The sequence below is a fragment of the Dendrobates tinctorius genome, unplaced genomic scaffold (assembly GCF_039654945.1).
Source record: "Dendrobates tinctorius isolate UK_male_01 unplaced genomic scaffold, ASM3965494v1 ptg000196l, whole genome shotgun sequence".
Classification (NCBI taxonomy): Eukaryota; Metazoa; Chordata; class Amphibia; order Anura; family Dendrobatidae; genus Dendrobates; species Dendrobates tinctorius.
The window spans coordinates 13,021,649-13,042,789 of NW_027361863.1; the positions used below are offsets into that span (position 1 = coordinate 13,021,649).

The following is a 21,141-nucleotide window of genomic DNA, read 5'->3' on the forward strand; positions in this document are numbered from 1 at the left end:
GAGTCACCGTGCACTTCTTGACCGTGAGTACAGTGCATGTGCTCAGTAGAGAGAGGCAGTTCATGCCACGTGTTCTGCGTGGATAACCAATAATTATAAGGCACAGAGGAATGACAGAGGAGGTTGGTATGGTCAGCAAGGTACTCCCTCAGCATTTTCCCAAACTTTGCACTCCTTGTGAGAGTCCCCCCACGCCTCAGGGCCAGGGCGATGGGAGGGTCTGAAAAAACACCCCAAACTTTGCCAGTGCCTTTGCTGGCTTGGAAATGTGTCTCTCTCACCTGTACTCCTTGCTTGGCCAAAAAACTGTGACCTCTGTTGCCAGCGTTTTCAGATGTGAATTTTTTTTAACAATTCTGCAAGAAGGGCCCTCTGTTCCTCCAACATTTTAGTACACCTGTCTGCTTCTGGAATAAGAGATGTAAAGTTCTTCTTGTAGCATGGGTCTAGAAGTGTCACCAATCAGTATTGCCCATCACCCAAAATTTTGATAACGCGAGGGTGACGGGAAAGGCAGGGTAACATAAACTCAGCCATGCTTGCAAGACTGCTAACAGTCAGTACTTCCGTGTCCTCAGAAAGAGGACAACTGACCTTGCTCTCCTCCTACTTGTCCTCAGGCCTCCACGACTCAGAAATAACCTCAGTAACATCATTGTTAATACATTCTTGTAAATACACCCCTGTAGTTTTTATCTCCCTCACTTCATTGTAGATTGTAAGTTGTCACGAGCAGGATTGTTTTGTTTGGGTTTAATTATTGTTATTGTTGTTACTTATTGTAGATTGTAAGCTGTCATGAGCAGGGTAGTTTTATTTTAGTATAATTATTGTATTATTGTTATCATTGATACTTAGGACTGTTGTGTTTGAAACTGTTAAACTGTAAATATGTTTTTGCTCTACAATAACTATCAATCTTCACATTAGAACACAGATAAGCAGGATGGAGATGTTAATTATGGTGTCATTGACGCTCATCCTCAAGGTGGATTCCTCAAAATTTTGGAGGATGGTACACATGTCAAACATCCATGTCCACACCTAAGATGTTATGTGTGAAGACAGAACTAAATACCGACAACCTTGTTGATGCTGGTAGACTAGTCAACAACTGCCCTCTTCTGCTCACACATCCTTTCCAACTTCTGCAGTGTAGAGTTCCAAGGCCTGGGGGCATCACATACCAGTCAGTGAGCCAGAAGCTGCAAGCGCTGCTGAATCATGGCAAGGGCAAATGAAGCTGTAGCTGACTTTCTAAAATAGGTACGCAGAGCGTTGTACTTTTCCTAGAAAATCTGCCAGCTCTGTGTCGCTTTTCAAAAAATGTTGACCAATTAGGTTAATCGCATGAGCCAGGCATGGTACGTGTGTGAGCTTTACTCGCCACAGAGCAGCCACCAGGTTCCAGCTATTGTAACACACAACCATGCCTGGCTGAGGGTTCAGTGGTCTCAGTCACCGATCTGCCTGCTCTTTCAGAGCTGTCCACAACTCTTTAGCATTGTGGGGTTTGTCATCTAAGCATATTAGCTTCAGCACAGCCTGTTCCCGATTTGATGAGGCAGTGCTGCAGTGCTTCCAGCTTGTGACTGATGTGCTACTTTTGTAGCTGGAGACTGAAGAGGAGGCAAAGGAGGAGGAGGTGCAGGAGCTGTACACTGTGGGGGCAACCCAGATTGATGTAGGGCTCGCAATACTCGGGGTTTGGGAGGATGGGCACCATACCAAGTTTGGAGTAGGTCCCGGCTTCCACTAAGTTAACCCAGTGTACCCTCAGTGAGATGTATCGTCCCTGACCACAAGCACTTGTCCATGTGTTTGTGGTTAGGTGGACTTTCCAAGTGACAGCATTGTGGAGGGCACGGGTAATGTTGTGGGACACGTGACTGTGTAATTACGGGACGGCACACGGGACAAATATTCACACATGTTCGTGGCCTCGGGGTGATCCTCGACTCTGCCCTCTCTGTCAAGCTACATATCAAAACCCTTGCCTCCTCCTGTCATTACTACTCAAAAACATTTCCTGGATACGTACATTACAAGAAACTTAAAAAATGTTTGTGCACGCCCTCATGATCTCCCACCTTGAGTATTGCAAGCTTATACTCTGAGAAAACAAAAAGCAAAAAACACAAATATCCTGAACTAAAAAGTAACAAATAAACTGCAAATAATGAAAAAAGGTAATAATAATAATAGGGGTTTTTAGTAAACATAATTTTGATCAAAATAATGTACAAGCCATCCCGCCACGTCACGGCAACCAATTATGTTTACTAAATACCCTTATTATTATTATTACCTTTATGCATTATTTGCAGTTTATTTTTTACTTTTTAGTTCAGGATTGTTTTTTGCTTTTTGTTTTCTCTGATTAAAGGTCATGTGTTAATATGCACTTACATTGTGCATACACATTAACTTACTTTCTCAGTTCAGATTCGTTTTTTATTTTTTTTAAGCTTATACTCTGTAGCCTCCCCTCTAGCACTGTTGCACCACTCAAATCTATCCAAATCTCTGCTGTCAGAGTAATCCAATTGTCTCTCCGTTATTGCACAGCCTCTCCTCTATGCCATGCCGTTCCTATTTCCCATAGGCCACAGTTCAAAACCCTAAATATGACATAAAATCCTTCCCCAACCTGTCTCCTCCATACATCTGTGACATACTCTCCCAATGTCCGACTGGGTCATGGCTTTTGCTTTGCAAACACAGTGTGCCGTCAGCAAGATGTACCATCCCTGCCCACAAGCACTTGTCCACATGTCCGTAGTAAGGTGCACTTTCCCTGTACCAGTATTGTTGATGGCCCGGGTAATGTTGTGAGACACGTGCTTGCTTGTCTAATGTCATGATGGCAGACTGGGTGAAATAGTGCCAGATGGGGACCGAGTCCTTGTTATGGTCACCACTAGTGTTGAGCATTCCGATACCGCAAGTATCGGGTATCGGCCGATACTTGCTGTATCGGAATTCCGATACCGACTTCCGATATTTTTTCAATATCGGAATTCGGCATCGGAAGTTCAGTTGATTGACGGCCTGACGTCATCATGATGCGCGGTGTGTGCGCATCATGATGCGCCGTCATTTCGGGCCTTCCGGGGGTCTCTGCCGGCCTGCCGGGGGGCTGTGCCGGCCTGCCGGGGGGCTGTGTGGACTGCCCGGGGTCTGTACCGGACTGCCGGGGGGCTGTGCCGGCCTGCCGGTGGTCTGTGCACCCTGTGGGGGTCTGTACCGGCCTGCCGGGGGGCTGTGCCGGCCTGCCGGGGGGCTGTGCTGATGTCCGGGGGTCTGTGCAAGCATCGTCCGATGGGACTACAAGTCCCATCGGGCGATGCCTGCTACCATGACAGTGATTGACACATTAGCCAATGATGGGACAGTAGTAGTCCCATCATCCGGCTAATGTGTTAAATGTTAAAAAAAAAAAAAAAAAAAAATACTACATACATACTACATGCATGCTACATACATACTACATGCATGCTACATACATACTACATATATACTACATACATACTACATACATGCTACATACATACTGCATGCTACATACATACTACATACATACTACATGCATGCTACATACATACTACATATATACTACATACATACTACATACATGCTACATACATACTGCATGCTACATACATACATACTACATACATACTACATGCATGCTACATACATACTACATATATACTACATACATGCTGCATGCTACATACATACTACATACATACTACATACATGCTACATGCATGCTACATACATACTACATATATACTACATGCATGCTACATACATACTACATGCTACATACATACTACATATATACTACATACATACTACATACATGCTACATACATACTGCATGCTACATACATGCTACATACATACTACATACATACTACATACATACTACATGCATGCTACATACATACTACATGCATGCTACATACATACTACATGCATGCTACATACATACCACATACATACTACATGCTACATACATACCACATATATACTACATACATACAATACATTCATACAATACATACATAGACATACAGTACATATAACATAGAGTAACATACTTACCAATACTTGTCACATTGTTCCCCGAAGCCATTGTCTATTCCGGGATAAATATTAACATAACAAACCACAAAAATACTCACCCACGATCCGAAGCAGTCCACGAGTGTGTCCCACGACGATCTTGGGTAGAGAACTGCAGCATCAGATGATGCTGCCGTTCTCTACGGGCTGCAGGAATCCAATGACGGAAGGTAGGTATCCTTCCGCACTGTATTCCTCCGCCACTTAAAAAAAAAAAGTCCCTAGTCTCACTTTATGCCATTGCTGTGTGGGAAATTCCCACACAGCAATGGCATAAAGTGAGACTAGGGACTTTTTTTTTTTAAGTGGCGGAGGAATACAGTGCGGAAGGATACCTACCTTCCGTCATTGGATTCCTGCAGCCCGTAGAGAACGGCAGCATCATCTGATGCTGCCGTTCTCTACCCAAGATCGTCGTGGGACACACTCGTGGACTGCTTCGGATCGTGGGTGAGTATTTTTGTGGTTTGTTATGTTAATATTTATCCCGGAATAGACAATGGCTTCGGGGAACAATGTGACAAGTATTGGTAAGTATGTTACTCTATGTTATATGTACTGTATGTCTATGTATGTATTGTATGAATGTATTGTATGTATGTAGTATATATGTGGTATGCATGTAGTATGTATGTAGTATGTATGTAGCATGCATGTAGTATGTATGTAGCATGCATGTAGTATGTATGTAGTATGTATGTAGTATGTATGTAGTATATATGTAGTATGTAGTATGAATGTAGTATATATGTAGTATGTATGTAGCATGTAGTATGTAGCATGCATGTAGTATATATGTAGTATGTATGTAGCATGTAGTATGTAGCATGCATGTAGTATATATGTAGTATGTATGTAGCATGTAGTATGTATGTAGCATGCATGTAGTATATATGTAGTATGTATGTAGCATGTAGTATGTATGTAGCATGCATGTAGTATATATGTAGTATGTAGCATGTAGTATGTATGTAGCATGCATGTAGTATGTAGCATGTAGTATGTATGTAGCATGCATGTAGTATATATGTAGTATGTATGTAGTATGTATGTAGCATGCATGTAGTATATATGTAGTATGTAGCATGTAGTATGTATGTAGCATGCATGTAGTATATATGTAGTATGTATGTAGTATGTATGTAGCATGCATGTAGTATATATGTAGTATGTAGCATGCATGTAGTATGTAGTATGTATGTAGCATGCATGTAGTATATATGTAGTATGTATGTAGCATGTATGTAGTATGTAGTATGAATGTAGCATGTATGTAGTATGCATGTTGTATGTATGTAGCATGTAATTTTTTTTTTTTTTTTACATTTAACACATTAGCCGGATGATGGGACTACTACTGTCCCATCATTGGCTAATGTGTCAATCACTGTCATGGTAGCAGGCATCGCCCGATGGGACTTGTAGTCCCATCGGACGATGCCTGCACAGACCCCCGGAGCCTGCACAGCCCCCCGGCAGGCCGGCACAGCCCCCCGGCAGGCCGGCACAGCCCCCCGGAGCCTGCACAGCCCCCCGGCAGGCCGGCACAGCCCCCCGGCAGGCCGGCACAGCCCCCCGGAGCCTGCACAGACCACCGGCAGGCCGGCACAGACCACCGGAGCCTGCACAGACCCCCTGGCAGGCCGGCACAGCCCCCCGAAAGGCCCGTACAGACCCCAGAGAGGCTGTACAAGGGCAGGAAAGGGTTTTTCTTATTCCGATACCGGAAGTCCCATAGACTTGAATGGGACTTCCGGTATCGGAATCGGCGATACCGATACTTTTTTTAAAGATCGGCCGATACCATCCGATACGATACTTTGAAGTATCGGACGGTATCGCTCAACTCTAGTCACCACCATCAAGTTGTGGAAAACGTACCTTTCCCACGAGCCTAGAATGCAACATTATGAGCGCAAGCAGATGAGAAATTTGTGAATTTAGTACTGTGGCCTGTGAGGCGTTGTCTGCGTCTTTCTGCTTAAGGTCCAATGACTAGGGTATGGACAATTGAAGGCTGCGCTGGGACAAAGAAGTGGACGTGCTTGATGATGATGCAACGACAGGTGCAGGACAGGAGTCATCTTCACATGTACTGTGGACAAGTGATTGGCTTTCACGCACAACAGCGGAAGAAGCAGTGGTATCACCCGCAGGCACTGTTCATGGAGCCTGGTGTTCAACTAACAAAGCCTGTTGCTTTGCTGCCATGTGCCTCATCTTGCTGGTGTTGGTAAGGCTGGTAGTTTTACTACCCCTTTAGATGCGGCCATGGCTGGTGGTGTAAATGTCCTATTTGGGGTTATCGGCAGAGTCTTTAAAAAACAAGACTGGTAGGGGGACATTCATTGTCTCCCTCTACCACACCACCTCCTCACCTTGACACCTCTTTTTCATTGTTCCACAAGTCTCTGTTCTAGGACCCTACTCTTCTCCATCTACACCTTCAGCCTGGGCCAGCTGATGTAATGGCACGGTTTGCAATATCATCACTACACGATGACACGCAGATCTACCTATCTGTACCTGACATCACTTCCTTACTGACCAGAATCACACGTCTTCCCGCATATTCATCCTTCTTTTCAGCTCGCTTTCAAAAAGTGGACATGGACAAATCAGAATACATCATCTAACAAGCATCTCATGCTGAGTACACCAGAGCTGTGTATGCTTCATTCGGTACCACTTTAGTAAGAAGTAAACTTTGCCCTAGAGAAAATGATTTTCCAGACATTTTTTTGCAGCTGTGATCTTCATCTTCTTGGTGTGGATGTGGAAATTTTCTAAGTTGTCATCAATACCATCATCGTCCATATCTTGTAAAGAGGAAATCAGGTTTTTCAAAGGGTCGTGCTTATTTACGTTTTGTGGCATTCCTTTAACAGTGTTGGTTACAATTGGTCAATTATTTTTAGACTGTGACATTTGTATATTATTGGTAATATGTATGGGTGAAGATGAAGAAGCTTGCTGTGTCAAGACTGGGAGAAGAGGGTTGCATTGACAATCCAACACAATGGGCAGCACTTTGAACACATTTTATAAGTGGTCATAAACTTGTAAATAACTCATGAAAGAATAAAGTTAGGTTAAATCCAAGAACACCATTGTTTTTCTTGTGAAATTCTCAATAATTTTGATGTGTCACATGACCCTCTTCCGATTGAAAAAATAAAGTTGGATCCAAAATGGCCGACTTCAAAATGGCCCTGCTCTCTCTCTCCTTATATAAAAAGATCGGCTTTATTCAGAGCTACGATTTCAACATGGAAGGCGGTGAAGAAGAAGTATAGCCTCCCTCATAGAATCTCTAAATACCTAACATTATGGGCAAACCCCGAATTGCCTCAGGGTATGGAGAACAAATTGTTCGCTATTTGGCGGCGGAAGAATATTTCTAATGTATCCCACCGCTTCCACCCTACAGAACTTAGACAGTTGAGATGTTCTGAATTGCTTGAAAAATATCAACTGCAGCCCTCACATTGTTTTCAATGCGAACAGATTAAACTCTCGAATATTAACAAATTGGCAAGATGCCAGATTTGAGGTGAATCGCAATGTTCTGGATGAGTTACTCCAACACCCAATGGGGGCCCCTTCAATCTCCGCAATTTACTCTACAATGAGTCCATATTTGTTAAACCCTCACCCAGATACTTTTTATAAATATTGGAGGCTACAATTGGATGATATTGAGCATCCCTCCGGGATCAGGAAAGGTTGGGCTCTCTTCCGGAAACACATAATAAATGAATCTTGGAGGGAGACTCAATTCAAAATCATGCATGGAGCTATTTATGCATTTAGTAACATAGTAACATAATTAGCAAGGGCAAAAAAAAGACATTGGATCATCCAGTTCAGCCTATAATCCGTCAGAATAAATCCCCAGATATAAGTTCTTGTAAAGAACCTAATAACTGTAAGATACAATATTCTTATGCTCCATAAAGACATCCAGGCCTCTCTAGAACCCCTCGACTGAGTTCGCCATCACCACCTCCTCAGGCAAGGAATTCGAGATTCTCACTGCCCTAACAGTAAAGAATCCTCTTCTATGTTGGTGGAAAAACCTTCTCTCCTCCAGACTCAGAGAATGCCCCCTTGTGACCGTCACCTTTCTTGGCATAAACAGATGCTTGGAGAGATATTTGTATTGTCCCTTTATATACTTATACATGGTTATTAGATCACCCTTCAGTAGTCTTTTTCCTAGACTAAATAATCCTAATTTTGCTAATCTCTCTGGGTATTGTAGTTCCCCCATCCCCCTTTATTAATTTTGTTGCCCTCCTTTGTACCCGCTCTAGTTCCATTGTATCCTTCCTGAGCACCGGTGCCCAAAACTGTACACAGTACTCCATGTGCGGTGTAACCAGGGATTTGTACAGAGTCAGTGTAATGCTCTCATCATGTGTATCCAGACCTCTTTTAATGCACCCCATGATCCTGTTTGCCTTGGCAGCCGCTGCCCGTCACTGGCTGCTCCAGGTAAGTTTATCATTAACTAGGATCCCCAAGTCCTTCTCCATGTCAGATTTACCCAGTGGTTTCCCGTTCAGTGTGTAATGGTGATACTGATTCCTTCTTCCCATGTGTATAACCTTACATTTATCATTGTTAAACCGCATCTGCCACCTTTCGGCCCAAGTTCCCAACTTATCCAGATCCATCTGTAGCAGAATACTATCTTCTCTTGTATTGACTGCTTTACATAGTTTTGCATAATTTGCAAATATCGATATTTTACTATGTAAACCTTCTACCAGATCGTTAATAAATATGTTGAAGAGAAGAGGTCCCAACACCGACCCCTGCGGTCCCCACTGGTCACAGCGACCCAGTTAGAGAATATACCATTTATAACCACCCTCTGCTTTCTATCACTAAGCCAGTTACTTACCCATTTACACACATTTTCCCCCAGACACAGCATTCTCATTTTGTGTACCAACCTCTTTTGTGGCACGGTATCAAGCGCTTTGGAAAAATCAAGATATACCACGTCCAATGACTCACCTTGGTCCAGTCTATAGCTTACCTCTTCATAAAAGCTGATTAGATTGGTGTGACAGGAGCGATTCCTCATAAACCCATGCTGATATGGCGTTACACAGTTATTCTCATTGAGATAATCCGGAATAACATCCCTCAGAAACCCTTCACATATTTTACCAACAATAGAGGTTAGACTTACTGGCCTATAATTTCCAGGTTCACTTTTAGAGACTTTTTGAATATTGGTACCACATTTGCTATGCGCCAGTCTTGTGGTACAGACCCCATTGTTATAGAGTCCCTAAATATAAGAAATAATGGCTTGTCTATAACATTACTAAATTCTCTTAGTACTCCTGGGTGTATGCCATCCGGGCCCAGAGATTTATCTGTTTTAATCTTATTTAGCCGGTTTTGCACCTCTTCTTGGCTTAGATTGGTGACTCTTAATATAGAGTATTCTTTGTCTCTCGGCATTTCATTTTCCACCGTGAATACCGTGGAGAAGAAGGTGTTTAATATATTATCTTTTTCCTCATCATCTACAACCATACTTTCCTCACAATTTTTTAATGGGCCTACACTTTCACTTATGATACTTTTACCATTGATATAATTGAAGAACAGTTTGGGATTAGTTTTACTCTCCTTAGCAATGTGCTTCTCTGTTTCCTTTTTGGCAGCTTTAATTAGTTTTTTGATAAATTATTTTTCTCCCTATAGTTTTTTAGAGCTTCAATGGTGCCATCCTGCTTTAGTAGTTTAAATTCTTTCTTTTTACTGTTAATTGCCCCTCTTACTTCTTTGTTTAGCCACATTTAATATCCAAAGATCGAATCCTAACTCTGATAAACTTATTGCAAGCCCCAGGTGTCAGCTCCCTAAATCAGACGTGATACATGGATTATGGTCATGTCAAACTATTGCCTCATTCTGGGTCTCAATTTCGGGTTTGATAGACAAATTATGGAGCAACCTCACACCATTGTCGTCATTGTTGGTGATCTTGCACTCTTGGGGAGATGTGGTGATGAGAGATTGTGGAGGGGTGAGCCCTCCAAAACGTTTACATACCATTCTAAATTTGGCTAAATAGTTCATCCTCAAGCAATGGCTTAGTCCTCTACCCCATTACTATCTGACTTGATAGCCCAAGCACATCTCTATTTGATGGTAGAGCAAGGGGATGCACTTATTAACAAAGAGACACAAGCAGGGAAATTTTTATCAAAATGGAAACAATTTATTGACAAATTTTGCAATGCTGAAGAGAGACGAAATATAATCGAGCCTTTCTCCTCAACGAGGTGGTACTTAACGGAAAGCCTTAAAATAGTCTGGGAGTCCTTCAATTAGAGAACTAAAGTTGCCCCTGTCAAATAGGGTTGGGCATCAGTTGGAAAGGGGAGAGGCATACTAAGTGAGTGGTTTGGTTTTTTGAGGCAGTTTAGAAGAGTTCCCCCTACACCCCCACCCCCTTCCCCCTCCCTTTCTCTTCTTTTTTTTTTCTTTTCTGTTTTGATAATATTCCTAGACAGGAAATAGTGTATTTTTATGTTAGCTTTATTGCTTTTGTGTTTGAGACATCCTTTAACTTTCTGTATGGAAACATTGGAAAATTACATTCATATTATCATTTCATAGAATACTGAAGTTGAAATGGCTCATTACATCTGCAGCATGGATAACTCATTCTTCGTTGTTATATTTTGTTAATGTGAAAATTTTCAATAAAAAAATTATACAAAAAAAAATCAATCACTTGGCTCACCTGGAAAATGCCAAACTGGGACCCCTGGAGCAAAGATAGGTGGCCCGTATGGCGAAGTATTGGTACAAGATTGCATATGGCTGGGACGCGACCGGGACAAAGAGTTAGAGGCAGAAGAGATTGCTGGCTTCCAGGACTTTGCAAGGTTGTTGGCGGCAATGCAGGGACAGATCTGCGAAGCATCTGAAGAATAGGTGCTGGGACGACCTCAAGATGACTGGGTGCAGCTACAGCAGGAAGAGGAGGAATTGACCCAACTGAAAGTGGGTGGCGTTGAAGTGGCTCCCCAGCCAGAATGAAAGAGGTGCTTTATCCACAGGTGCTCTGCAGATTCTCCGACAATTGGAGAGGCTTCAATTAAGAGACGACTTGCTGTTTTGAAAAGTGCAGCTGGTGCGAGAACTGGGGATCACATGGCAAGTGCTGCTCCTTGAGAAGCTGATCGGCATAGTGGCTATGGAGGTCCATGAGAGAGGGGCTCACTTTGGTCCTGAAAAGACATTCAAGTAGCTGCAGAAGCTGGTTTATCTTCCTCGCCTGAAGACTGCAGTAGAGGAAGTCTGTCAGCACTGCCAAAGCTGTGAACTGGCTAAACCTCCGGAGCAGAGGGCCCCCACACAGACCATCGTGAACTCTGCCCCCTTAGAGTTGTTGATGATCGATTACTTGACTGTGGGTTCAATTCATCTTGGATATGAACATTGTCTAGTGATGACTGACCACTTCACCAAGTTTGCTGTGGTCACTCCGACCCGAGATCAAACTGTTGAGTCAGCTGCACAGGCTATCTGTCAAGACTTCATCCGGGTGTACGGATTCCCAAAGTCAATTCATTATGATCAAGGCGCTTGCTTCCAAGGTCGGGTGATGGAGGAGACATCGTCTGTATCGAGTTGAGAAGTCAAGAACGACGCCCTATCATCCACAAAGGAATGGAGCCTGTGAGTGCTTCAACTGAACACTGATCCAGATGTTGATAACCTTGGAGGAAGATCGGAAAGCCTGTTGGCCTGAGTATGTGGCTGAATTGGTCAGGGTGTACAACAACCGGGTGCACTGTACAACCAGATACACCCCGTATACTCTACTATTTGAGTGGAGCGGACGAGAAATCACAGACCTGGAGCTGGACCCAGAAGAGGACTACCCATGGACGGGGGTGTCTTCCTGGGTCCGAGAACATAGATTATGATTGCAGACCCTTCACCGGCTGGTACAGACTAAGTTCCAAGAGCTTGAGCACCACAAAGCACCGCCCCTCTGAGGGACAGTTCTTAAAGTAGGAGATAGAGGCCATGAGGCAAGTTGGAATATCGATGGGAGAAAACTCAGTATCTGGTGAAACACCGAGTTGACAATGCTGGTCATGTGTATGATGTTCAACCCAAACAGGAGGAAGAGGTGCCTACTCAAATATTTCACTGCAACATGTTGCATCCTTGCCTGTCATGGGACCCTAAAGAAGAGAGGAGAGAACCAAGGCACCTATTCCCACGACTCCCGATTATGATGAGGAAGAACCACTTGCAACATCCTCAGACTTGGAGAATTCACCGGCTGCCAGAGATGGCTGCTACAGTGAACCCGGATGCGTCCCCGTCCTCGACTGCCCAACCTGACTCGGCCACTCAACCTGACTTACGCCGCACAGAACGAACGACAACTGGAATATCCCCAATCATTAAGAACAAGACCAATTTATTTGGCAGTGGATCATTCAAGAGATGGAGGAGTGTCAACATCTACTGCAAGATCTCTCGCCTGTGGAATGGCGAGCTAAAGGAGAGGCGGAGTGTAAGGATGAAGACTGAACTGCGGGTACCTATATCGAGCCGGGTCCGGAACTGTTGAGGCTGCCCCCCATGTTGCCTGGGGGAAGAAAAGAGGAACCGGACCAACCTCATGACCCAGGAAGGAGGGACCAGATAAAAGAAAAAGCGCGCGCAGTGGCAAGGAGTTTGGCGCGAACCAGCAGCGTGCAGCAGGATGAGCACTGTGCTCCTTCCCCTGAGCATCGGCGCTGTGACGGGCTGTGTTTGTCGGCTCCCGCCGTCTTCAGCGGGACCGTTGGGGAGAGAGGTGCCATGCACCCAGTGACTGTAGGAGAGACAGGTGCCGTGCGCTCAGTGACCTTGAGTACCTCGCACGTGCAGAAAGGAAAAAGCCCGGTGTCGGACATACGCTTGTGGCCTTCCCTGCCAGTTGCTTTACGCCAGTCTACGTTTTACTCTGGGAGTGCTGCGGCCCCGTTTGCTTCGGCTGCACGAGCTATTGGACTAGGGGCTCAGCGGAAGGTACCGGAGACCGACCGCTGGCGCCAGAAGACAGACGATCGTTTAAAGGATCTCATCTATGAAAATCTTCCTGGTCGTTGCCGGCATTGCAACCCCTGTGGGATCGTCTGTGGAGGAGGAAGCTAAAGGACACGATAAGTTTGACAATAGGACTGCTGCTATTCTGCATTTTGTGCTCATGTTTTGTTTCTTATATTAACTCTTTAACCATTAATCTCCCTGCGAGGAGCTTATACTCTGTTAAATTGAATTGTTAAATTTGTTAACCCTTGCCCTTTCTCCTGTCTGTCACTGCATCCCGCAACCTGCTTACACAGGCAGCAATGCAAGGAGCAGAGCCGCTCTGGGGGGTGAGAATCTTCTCCTTTTTTGTCTCTAGACCTCTAGGGGCCTTTAAGTAACATGGCAATACTTTGCTGCCATCCTGCTCCACCTATGAAGCCAAGAGACAGGCAAAGGAGATATTCGTTATGAACTGCAGTAAGCGCATAGAACAAGAGATCAGACATGCACAAGTTAAAGTCCCCAATGGGGGTTGCAAAATAAAACAAAAAAATGTTAACAGAATTAAAGCAACATAAAAATTATTTAAAAAAAAAGAAAGAAAACAAAACAAAACATAAAAACTGAAATAACCCCCCCTAATCAAAATAATTAAAAAAATAATAATATTGCCGCATATGGAAAAGTCATATCTATTAAAATACAATTACAAACATCTTATGTGCCCCAAAAATACCAATAATAACTGCAACTAAATTTAGCCCTCATACAGTTCCACAGTTTTCGATTGAAAAATAGAAGAGTTACTGGTCTCAGAAAAGGGTGACACAAACCAATTTTACTTCTTTTCTTTTTTTAACAGATTTCTACATTTTTTTCATCACTTAAATAAAAGCTATACAAGTTTGGTACAGCTGTAATCGTAATAAAACAAAACCTAAAAAACAACGTCAGAATTGTGTTTTTTTTCACCAGTTTACCGCACTCGGAATTTTTTTTATGTTTTTGTGGAATGTAATAATTAAGACATCTGAATTATAAATTTGTTGTCTTTCCCGGGAGTTGTTTTAATTGATAGTAAACTCAAACCTCTGGTGTATATTTCTCTGGGATACATTTTCTATATATTTCTTGTATTTTGCCATTGTCATTAAAATGAAACAACCATTTCTGCCACGCGTGAGATTACACGACTCAATCCTCGAAAGGAAATTATTTCTTCTATGTTGCTAAATGAAGGTACAAAATTTCAACTTTACTGATTTTGTTCTCCTCGGCTTTCATGAGCTTCCAGACTTCCAGTTAGTTTTCTTTTTAATTTTTCTTGTCATTTATGTTGCAACATTGGTTGGAAATTCATTAACAACTGGTCTATTTTGCTTTGTTCCACACTTCCACACTCCTATGTATATACTCCTGTGTAACATGTCAGTACTGGATATGTCCTTCACTACAATGGTTCTACCAAAGTTATTGGACATCTTTATAACTGGGAAAAATGTCATCGCCTACCATGGTTGTATCGCTCAGGTTTTCTTTTTCGTGGTGCTCATAGTGTCGGAATACTTCATCCTGGCTGCCATGGCTTACGATCGTTACGTGGCCATCTGCCATCCCCTACATTACTCTTATTTCATGAGCCTGCAGGTCTGTTTCTGGATGACATTGACATCTTGGAGTATCGGAGTATTTGAGGGCACTATTTACGCCTTTCTAATATCATCTTGTACATTTTGTGAATCAAATGAAATTGACCATTTATTCTGTGATATAAAGCCTCTAATAAAAATTTCATGTAGTGATACACGGACCATAGAAACAATGATACTTGGGCCGAGTGCCATCATTGGCTTTTTCCCTTCAGTTATGACCTTGGTGTCCTACATCTATATCATCTCTACAATCTTGAAGATTAACTCTAAAGAAGGAAGACACAAAACCTTCTCCACCTGCTCCTCACACCTCACAGTCATCCTCTTGTTTTACGGAACAGTCATTGGCATGTACATAAGGCCAAAGTCCAGCTATTCCATGGAGCAGGACAAGGTCTTTGCCATCTTGTATGCCGGAGTCATTCCCATGCTCAACCCTCTCATTTACAGCTTGAAAAATGAGGAGGTGAAGAAAGCTCTGTGCAGAATAAAGAAACAATTGTTTTGTTAGGTTATTCATGCCTGTTTGGCGCTCACGTATAATGACTCCAGTAAAAAAAAAGCAAATGTGTAGAAAAATGGATACAAACACATATCACACTGAACTCAGAGTTTACACTTTTAATTGATTATGTCTGCAAAGGAAATGTAATGTTGCTATTTAAACAAGTAAAATAAATGAGTGCATGTATAGGTGAAAATGTCAAATGGATACAATTAAAAATACAATCTTTGGCATCAATCAACATCTGCGTTTACATCTTTAGCGTTCCAATGGTGCACAGTGCTAAAAAACGAATTTATTAAACAGATGACAAAAAGAATGATCCATTTTCAATCGACTTTAAAGAGAACCTGTCATGTTCGTGTAAAAAATGTGTTTTTTAATTTTCACGGCTCTACGTTATAAAATTCTATGAAATCCCTGAGGTTTCAAGGTGCTCACCACACATCTAGTTAATGTCCTTGAGGGGTCTAGTTTCCAAAATGGGGTCATTTGTGGGGAGTTTCTACTGTTTAGGAACTTCAAGGGCTCTGCAAACGCAACATGGCGCATTTGTTTTCAAAAAGTCAAATGGCATACCTTCCCTTCCAAGCCCTGCCGTGTGCCCAAACAATAGTTTTCCTCCACATATGGGGTATTGGGGTACTCAGGAGAAATCGCACAACAAATTTTATGGTGCATTTTCTTCTGCTACCCTTGTGAAAATTGAAACTATGGCGCTAAAGTAACATTTTTGTGTCAAAAAGTTAAATGTTCATTTTTTCCTTCCACATTCCATTAATTCATGTGAAGCACCTGAAGGGTTAATACACTTCTTTAATGTGGTTTTGCGCACCTTGAGGGGTGCAGTTTTTAGAATGGTGTCATTTTTGGGTATTTTCTGTCATATGGGCCCCTCAAAGTCATTTCAAATGTGAGGTGGTCCCTAAAAAAAATGGTTTTCTAAATTTTGCTGCAAAAAATGTGAAATCGCTGGTCAACTATTAACACTTATGAATTCCTAACAAAAAAAATTTTGTTTCCAAAATTGTGCTGATGTAAAGTAGACATGTGGGAAATGTTATTTATTAACTATTTTGTGCGATATGACTCTCTGATTAAGGGCATAAAAATTAAAAGTTTGAAAATTGCGAAATGTTCAAAATTTACTTTTGACTTTTTTTCACATTTTAATTCAGAACCAATTTTTTTTATTTTTACAAGTGTTAAAAGAGAAAATGAACCATTAAATTTGTTGTGCAATTTCTCCTGAATACGCCGATATCCCATATGTGGGGTAAACCACTGTTTGGGGGCACGGCAGAGCTCAAAAAGGTAGGAGTGCCGTTTGACTTTTTCAATGCAGAATTGGCTGGAATTGTGATCGGACGCCATGTTGCGTTTGGAGAGCACCTGATGTGCCTAAACAGTGGAAACCCCCAACAAGTGACCCCATTTTGGAAACTAGACTCCTTATGGAGCTTAGCTAGTTGTGTGGTGAGCACATTGAACCTCCAAGTGCTTCACAGAACTTTATAACGTAGAGCCGTGAAAATAAAAAATCAAAATTTTTCCAAAAAATGATCTTTTTGCCCCCACATTTTTATTTTTACAAGGGTAACAGGAGAAATTAGACCCCCAAGGTTGTTGTGCAATTGTCCTGAGTACGCTGATACCCCATATGTGGGGGTAAACCACTGTTTGGGCACACGTCAGAGCTCAGAAGGGTACGAGCATCGTTTCACTTTTTCAATGCAGAATTGGCTGGAATTGAGATTGGACACCATGTCGCATTTGGAGAGCCCCTGATGTGCCTAGACAGTGAAAAAACCCCACAAGTGACACCATTTTGGAAACTAGGCCCCTTAAGGAACTTATCTAAATGTGTGGTGTTAGGGCTAGCGGAACGCACCAAATAATAAAATGATAGTAAGGTGCGTTAGCAGCCCGAGGTCCACCGTGCAGAGAGACCCTGCTCTGCCCCTATGTTCTCTTCTCTGCCACAGGACCTGTGGTGAGGTCACAGGAGGGGAGGAGTCAAGGTCACATGATCAGGGGCCTCTCAGTGTATGCAGGACTCTGCTGTGCTGGTTGCCATGGTGCTGGATGAAGGGAAGTTTCTGTGTGGGGTCAGGAGGGGTTTATAGGGTGGATGGTGTACTGAGCGGAGTCGTTTGTTTACGAGTTGTACGCAGCGGAGTTGCGTGTGTACGAGGTGTATGGAGCAGAGCCGCGTGTGTATGAGGTGTACAGAGCGGAGCCATATGTGTATGAGGTGTACGGAGCGGAGCAGCGTGTGTACTAGGTGTACGAAACAGAGCCGCATGTGTACAAGGTGTAAAGAGCGGAGCCGCGTGTGTATGAGGTGTATGGAGTGGAGCCGCGTGTGTACGAGGTGTACGGAGTGGAGCCGCGTGTGTACGAGGTGTACGGAGCGGAGCCGCATGTGTACGAGGTGTACGGAGTGGAGCCACATGTGTACGAGGTGTATGGAGCGGAGCCACATGTGTACGAGGTGTATGGAGCATAGCCGCGTGTGTGCGAGGTGTACGGAGCATAGCCGCGTGTGTATGAGGTGTATGGAGCGGAGCCATGTGTGCACGAGGTGTACGGAGCAGAGCCACATGTGTACGAGGTTTACGGTGTGAAGCCATGTGTGTACTGACTGAGTGGAGCCGTGTGTGTGTGAGGTATAGAAAGCGGAACCATGTGTGTATGAGGTGTGCGGAGCTATGCGAGAACAAGGTGTATGGTGGGGAGCATTCATACCTCCCAACCGTCTCAATTTTGAGAGAGAGTCTGCCCCAGTCAGGAGCTTACTTTTCCCACAGACACAGGAGTACACGGCAGAGCCCTGAGGAGCACTTTAAAATTTGCATGTGACGTTCCACCGAAAGTGACGTGCTGGAAGCTGACCGGAAATTAGGTAATTTTGGGAAGAGATTGTGGCAGAACCATGGAGGCACCTCAGGGAATGCTTCAGATCCATCACCGTCTCTCTCTGTTCTTCCTTTCTCTCTCTCTGTTCTTTCTTTCTCTCTGTTCTTTCTTTCTCTCTCTCTCTGTTCTTTCTTTCCTCTCTTTCTCTCTCTCTGTTCTTTCTTTCTCTCTATTCTATCTCTCTCTCTCTGCCCTTTCTTTCTCTATAATGTAGTCCCCTTCATATGGTATAATACAGCCCCCAAAGAATATAATGTAGCCCCAACAGAATATAATGCAGCCCCCTCATAGGGTATCATGCTGCCTCCCTCACGGGGTATCATGCTGCCCTCCTTTATATGGGGTATCATGCTGCCCCCCCTCATACGGGGTATCATGCTGCCCCCCATCATACGGGGTATCATGCTGCCCCCTCCTCATACGAGGTATATCCTGCTGCCCCCTCATACGAGTATCATGTTGCCGCCCCCCCATATGGGGTATCATAATCATGCAACCAGGACTCACTATATAAATTTAAAAAAAAAACATACTCACCCCTCCTCCTCGCTCCCACGCTGATTTTGGCGGTGGCTCTGCTCTGATGCCAGGAGCTGCTCTGCAGTCAGACCGGCAAACAGTGGGGTCGCGATGAAGTGACGTCATCGTGCACCCGCTGTGTATCAGAGGAAGAGGGTAATGATGGGAGAGGGAGCATCATGTGACGCTCTCTCTTCCATTATTGCGGTGCACACTGGGGGGGGCCACGCTGATGCCGCAATAATGGATAATATATATATATATATATATATATATATATATATATATAGGTTATTTTTGGCAACAGCACGGTCATTTGCTGAGGTTCTCTGGTTAGGGGCCCACTCAGAAGTTTCGCCCCCAAAACCCTAGTTATGCCTCTGCCGGAGCCTGTTAAAACACAGCACTTGGCAAGAGAGCGATCAGTATATCGTCACAGAACTCAGCCCCAAGGACACGAGGTCTGAGTCCCTCTAGACCTACTGAGCGTGAGGCGCCGCACCTGTGGACGCCTCTAATGAACGCTGACCACCAAGGAGTGCAGACTATGTGCACAGTGACGTACAGACAAAGCCACCGGTGGGTGCTGATGCCAGTCTCTGACTCTGCCTCTACCTGGACCTTAGCCTGGGCACTAGCAGGCTAGGCTACACAACACATGCGTACCAACGGTAGGGGTTTCATAATGAGTCATTCACCAGAGACATTCATACATGCATACAACACTCAATCCACACGGTCTAATCTTTTTCTATATTAGCGCACGGCCGTGTGGTCGTGCGATCCTTTTATGGATGCAGCCTTCCGGGGCTTTCCAGATGGCCCAATCCGAGCTGCAATAGGACCTGAGCATGTGACCTCCAACCTCCAATGAGAGGTCTTCCCATGGGCATGCTCAGTAGGAGAAAAGCAGGACTTAGTCCCAGGAGTGTCTGCTCACCGCTGACTCAGTAGCTGAGCCCTGAGTAGCAACCAGGTGCCTAACATTAGCCTGGGAAAAACGATGGGACCGATGTTTCTGCTGAGCAGGAACCTCTACAGCCGTAGAGGAATGGGAGACTGCAGAGGACATGGCTTGAGATTCCCCCTGTGCAGTGGGAGAACCTTGGCACTTAACAGTGGTGAGCACTTTGAACCCCCAAGTGCTTCACAGAAGTTTATAAACGCAGAGCCGTGAAAATAAAAAAAACATTTTTTTCCCTCAACAATTATTATTTAGTTCGCTATTTTTTATTTTCCCAAGGGTAACAAGAGAAATTGGACCACAAAAGTTGTTGTGCAATTCGTCCTGAGTACACCGATACCCCATATGTGGGGGGGAACCACTGTTTGGGCACATGGGAGAGCTCGGAAGGGAAGGAGCACCATTTTGGAATGCAGACTTTGATGGAATGTTCTGCGGGTGTCATGTTGCGTTTGCAGAGCCCCTGATGTGCCTAAACAGTAGAAACCCCCCACAACTGAACCCATTTTGGAAACTAGACCCCCCAAGGAGCTTATCTAGATGTGTGGTGATCACTTTGAAGCCAAAAGTGCTTCACAGAAGTTTAGAACGCAGAGCCGTGAAAATAAAAAATCTTTTTTTTTCCACAAAAGTTATTTTATAGCCCCCAATTTTTTTATTTTCCCAAGGGTAACAGGAGAAATTAGACCCCCAAAGTTGGTAAATAGTGGAAATGGAAAAATGAAAATAAATATATTTTCTTTATTTCATTATATTTCCCTAACTAAGGGGGTGATAAGGGGTCATACAGTAGGGGACCTGACTAAAATAGTTTGTTGCATGTAATGTGTTATAGAGGCCTGATCCAAAGGCCACAAATTTTTTTCTGTTCCTAGTTTCATACAGTAGTGGACCTGACCAAAATAGTTGCTGCATGTAGTGTGTTATAGAGGCCTGATCCAGAGGCCACAAAAAAATTCTTTTGTTCCTAGTGTCATACAGTAGGGGACCTGACTAAAATAGTTTGTAGCATGTAGTGTGTCATAGAGGCCACAAAATTTTTTTTTCTGTTCCTAGTGTCATACAATAGGGGACGTGCCTTTCAAATTGTTTGTAGTATAACTTCTTTGTCAAGCAGATCTCATCCACACTCAAACAATTCTTTCTTCTGTGAATAACACGATACAGCAGACCATATTTCAACTTGGAATGAACTGTCGCTGAATTTCAGCTGTTTGCAGAGGTGGTGCAGAGTTTAAAATCTAATTTTTTGTTGCTAACACTGTGCTTCTACCACACTATCTTTGCAACTTGACTGGAAAGAAATGAGGAGGAAGGGGAATTAGGCTTGGTGTTTAAGGTGGAACACTAGTGAAGTAATGTCACGTCCTATGCAA

General features: G+C 43.6%; 1 protein-coding gene across 1 annotated transcript; it reads left to right on the forward strand.

Moving 5' to 3' along the window:
• The first annotated feature begins 14,439 nt into the window (after positions 1-14,439).
• LOC141056084 (olfactory receptor 5AR1-like) lies at positions 14,440-15,369 on the forward strand. Its single transcript, XM_073552743.1, has one exon. It carries the CDS (start codon positions 14,440-14,442, stop codon positions 15,367-15,369), a length of 930 nt encoding a protein of 309 aa, XP_073408844.1.
• Positions 15,370-21,141: the final 5,772 nt, after the last annotated feature.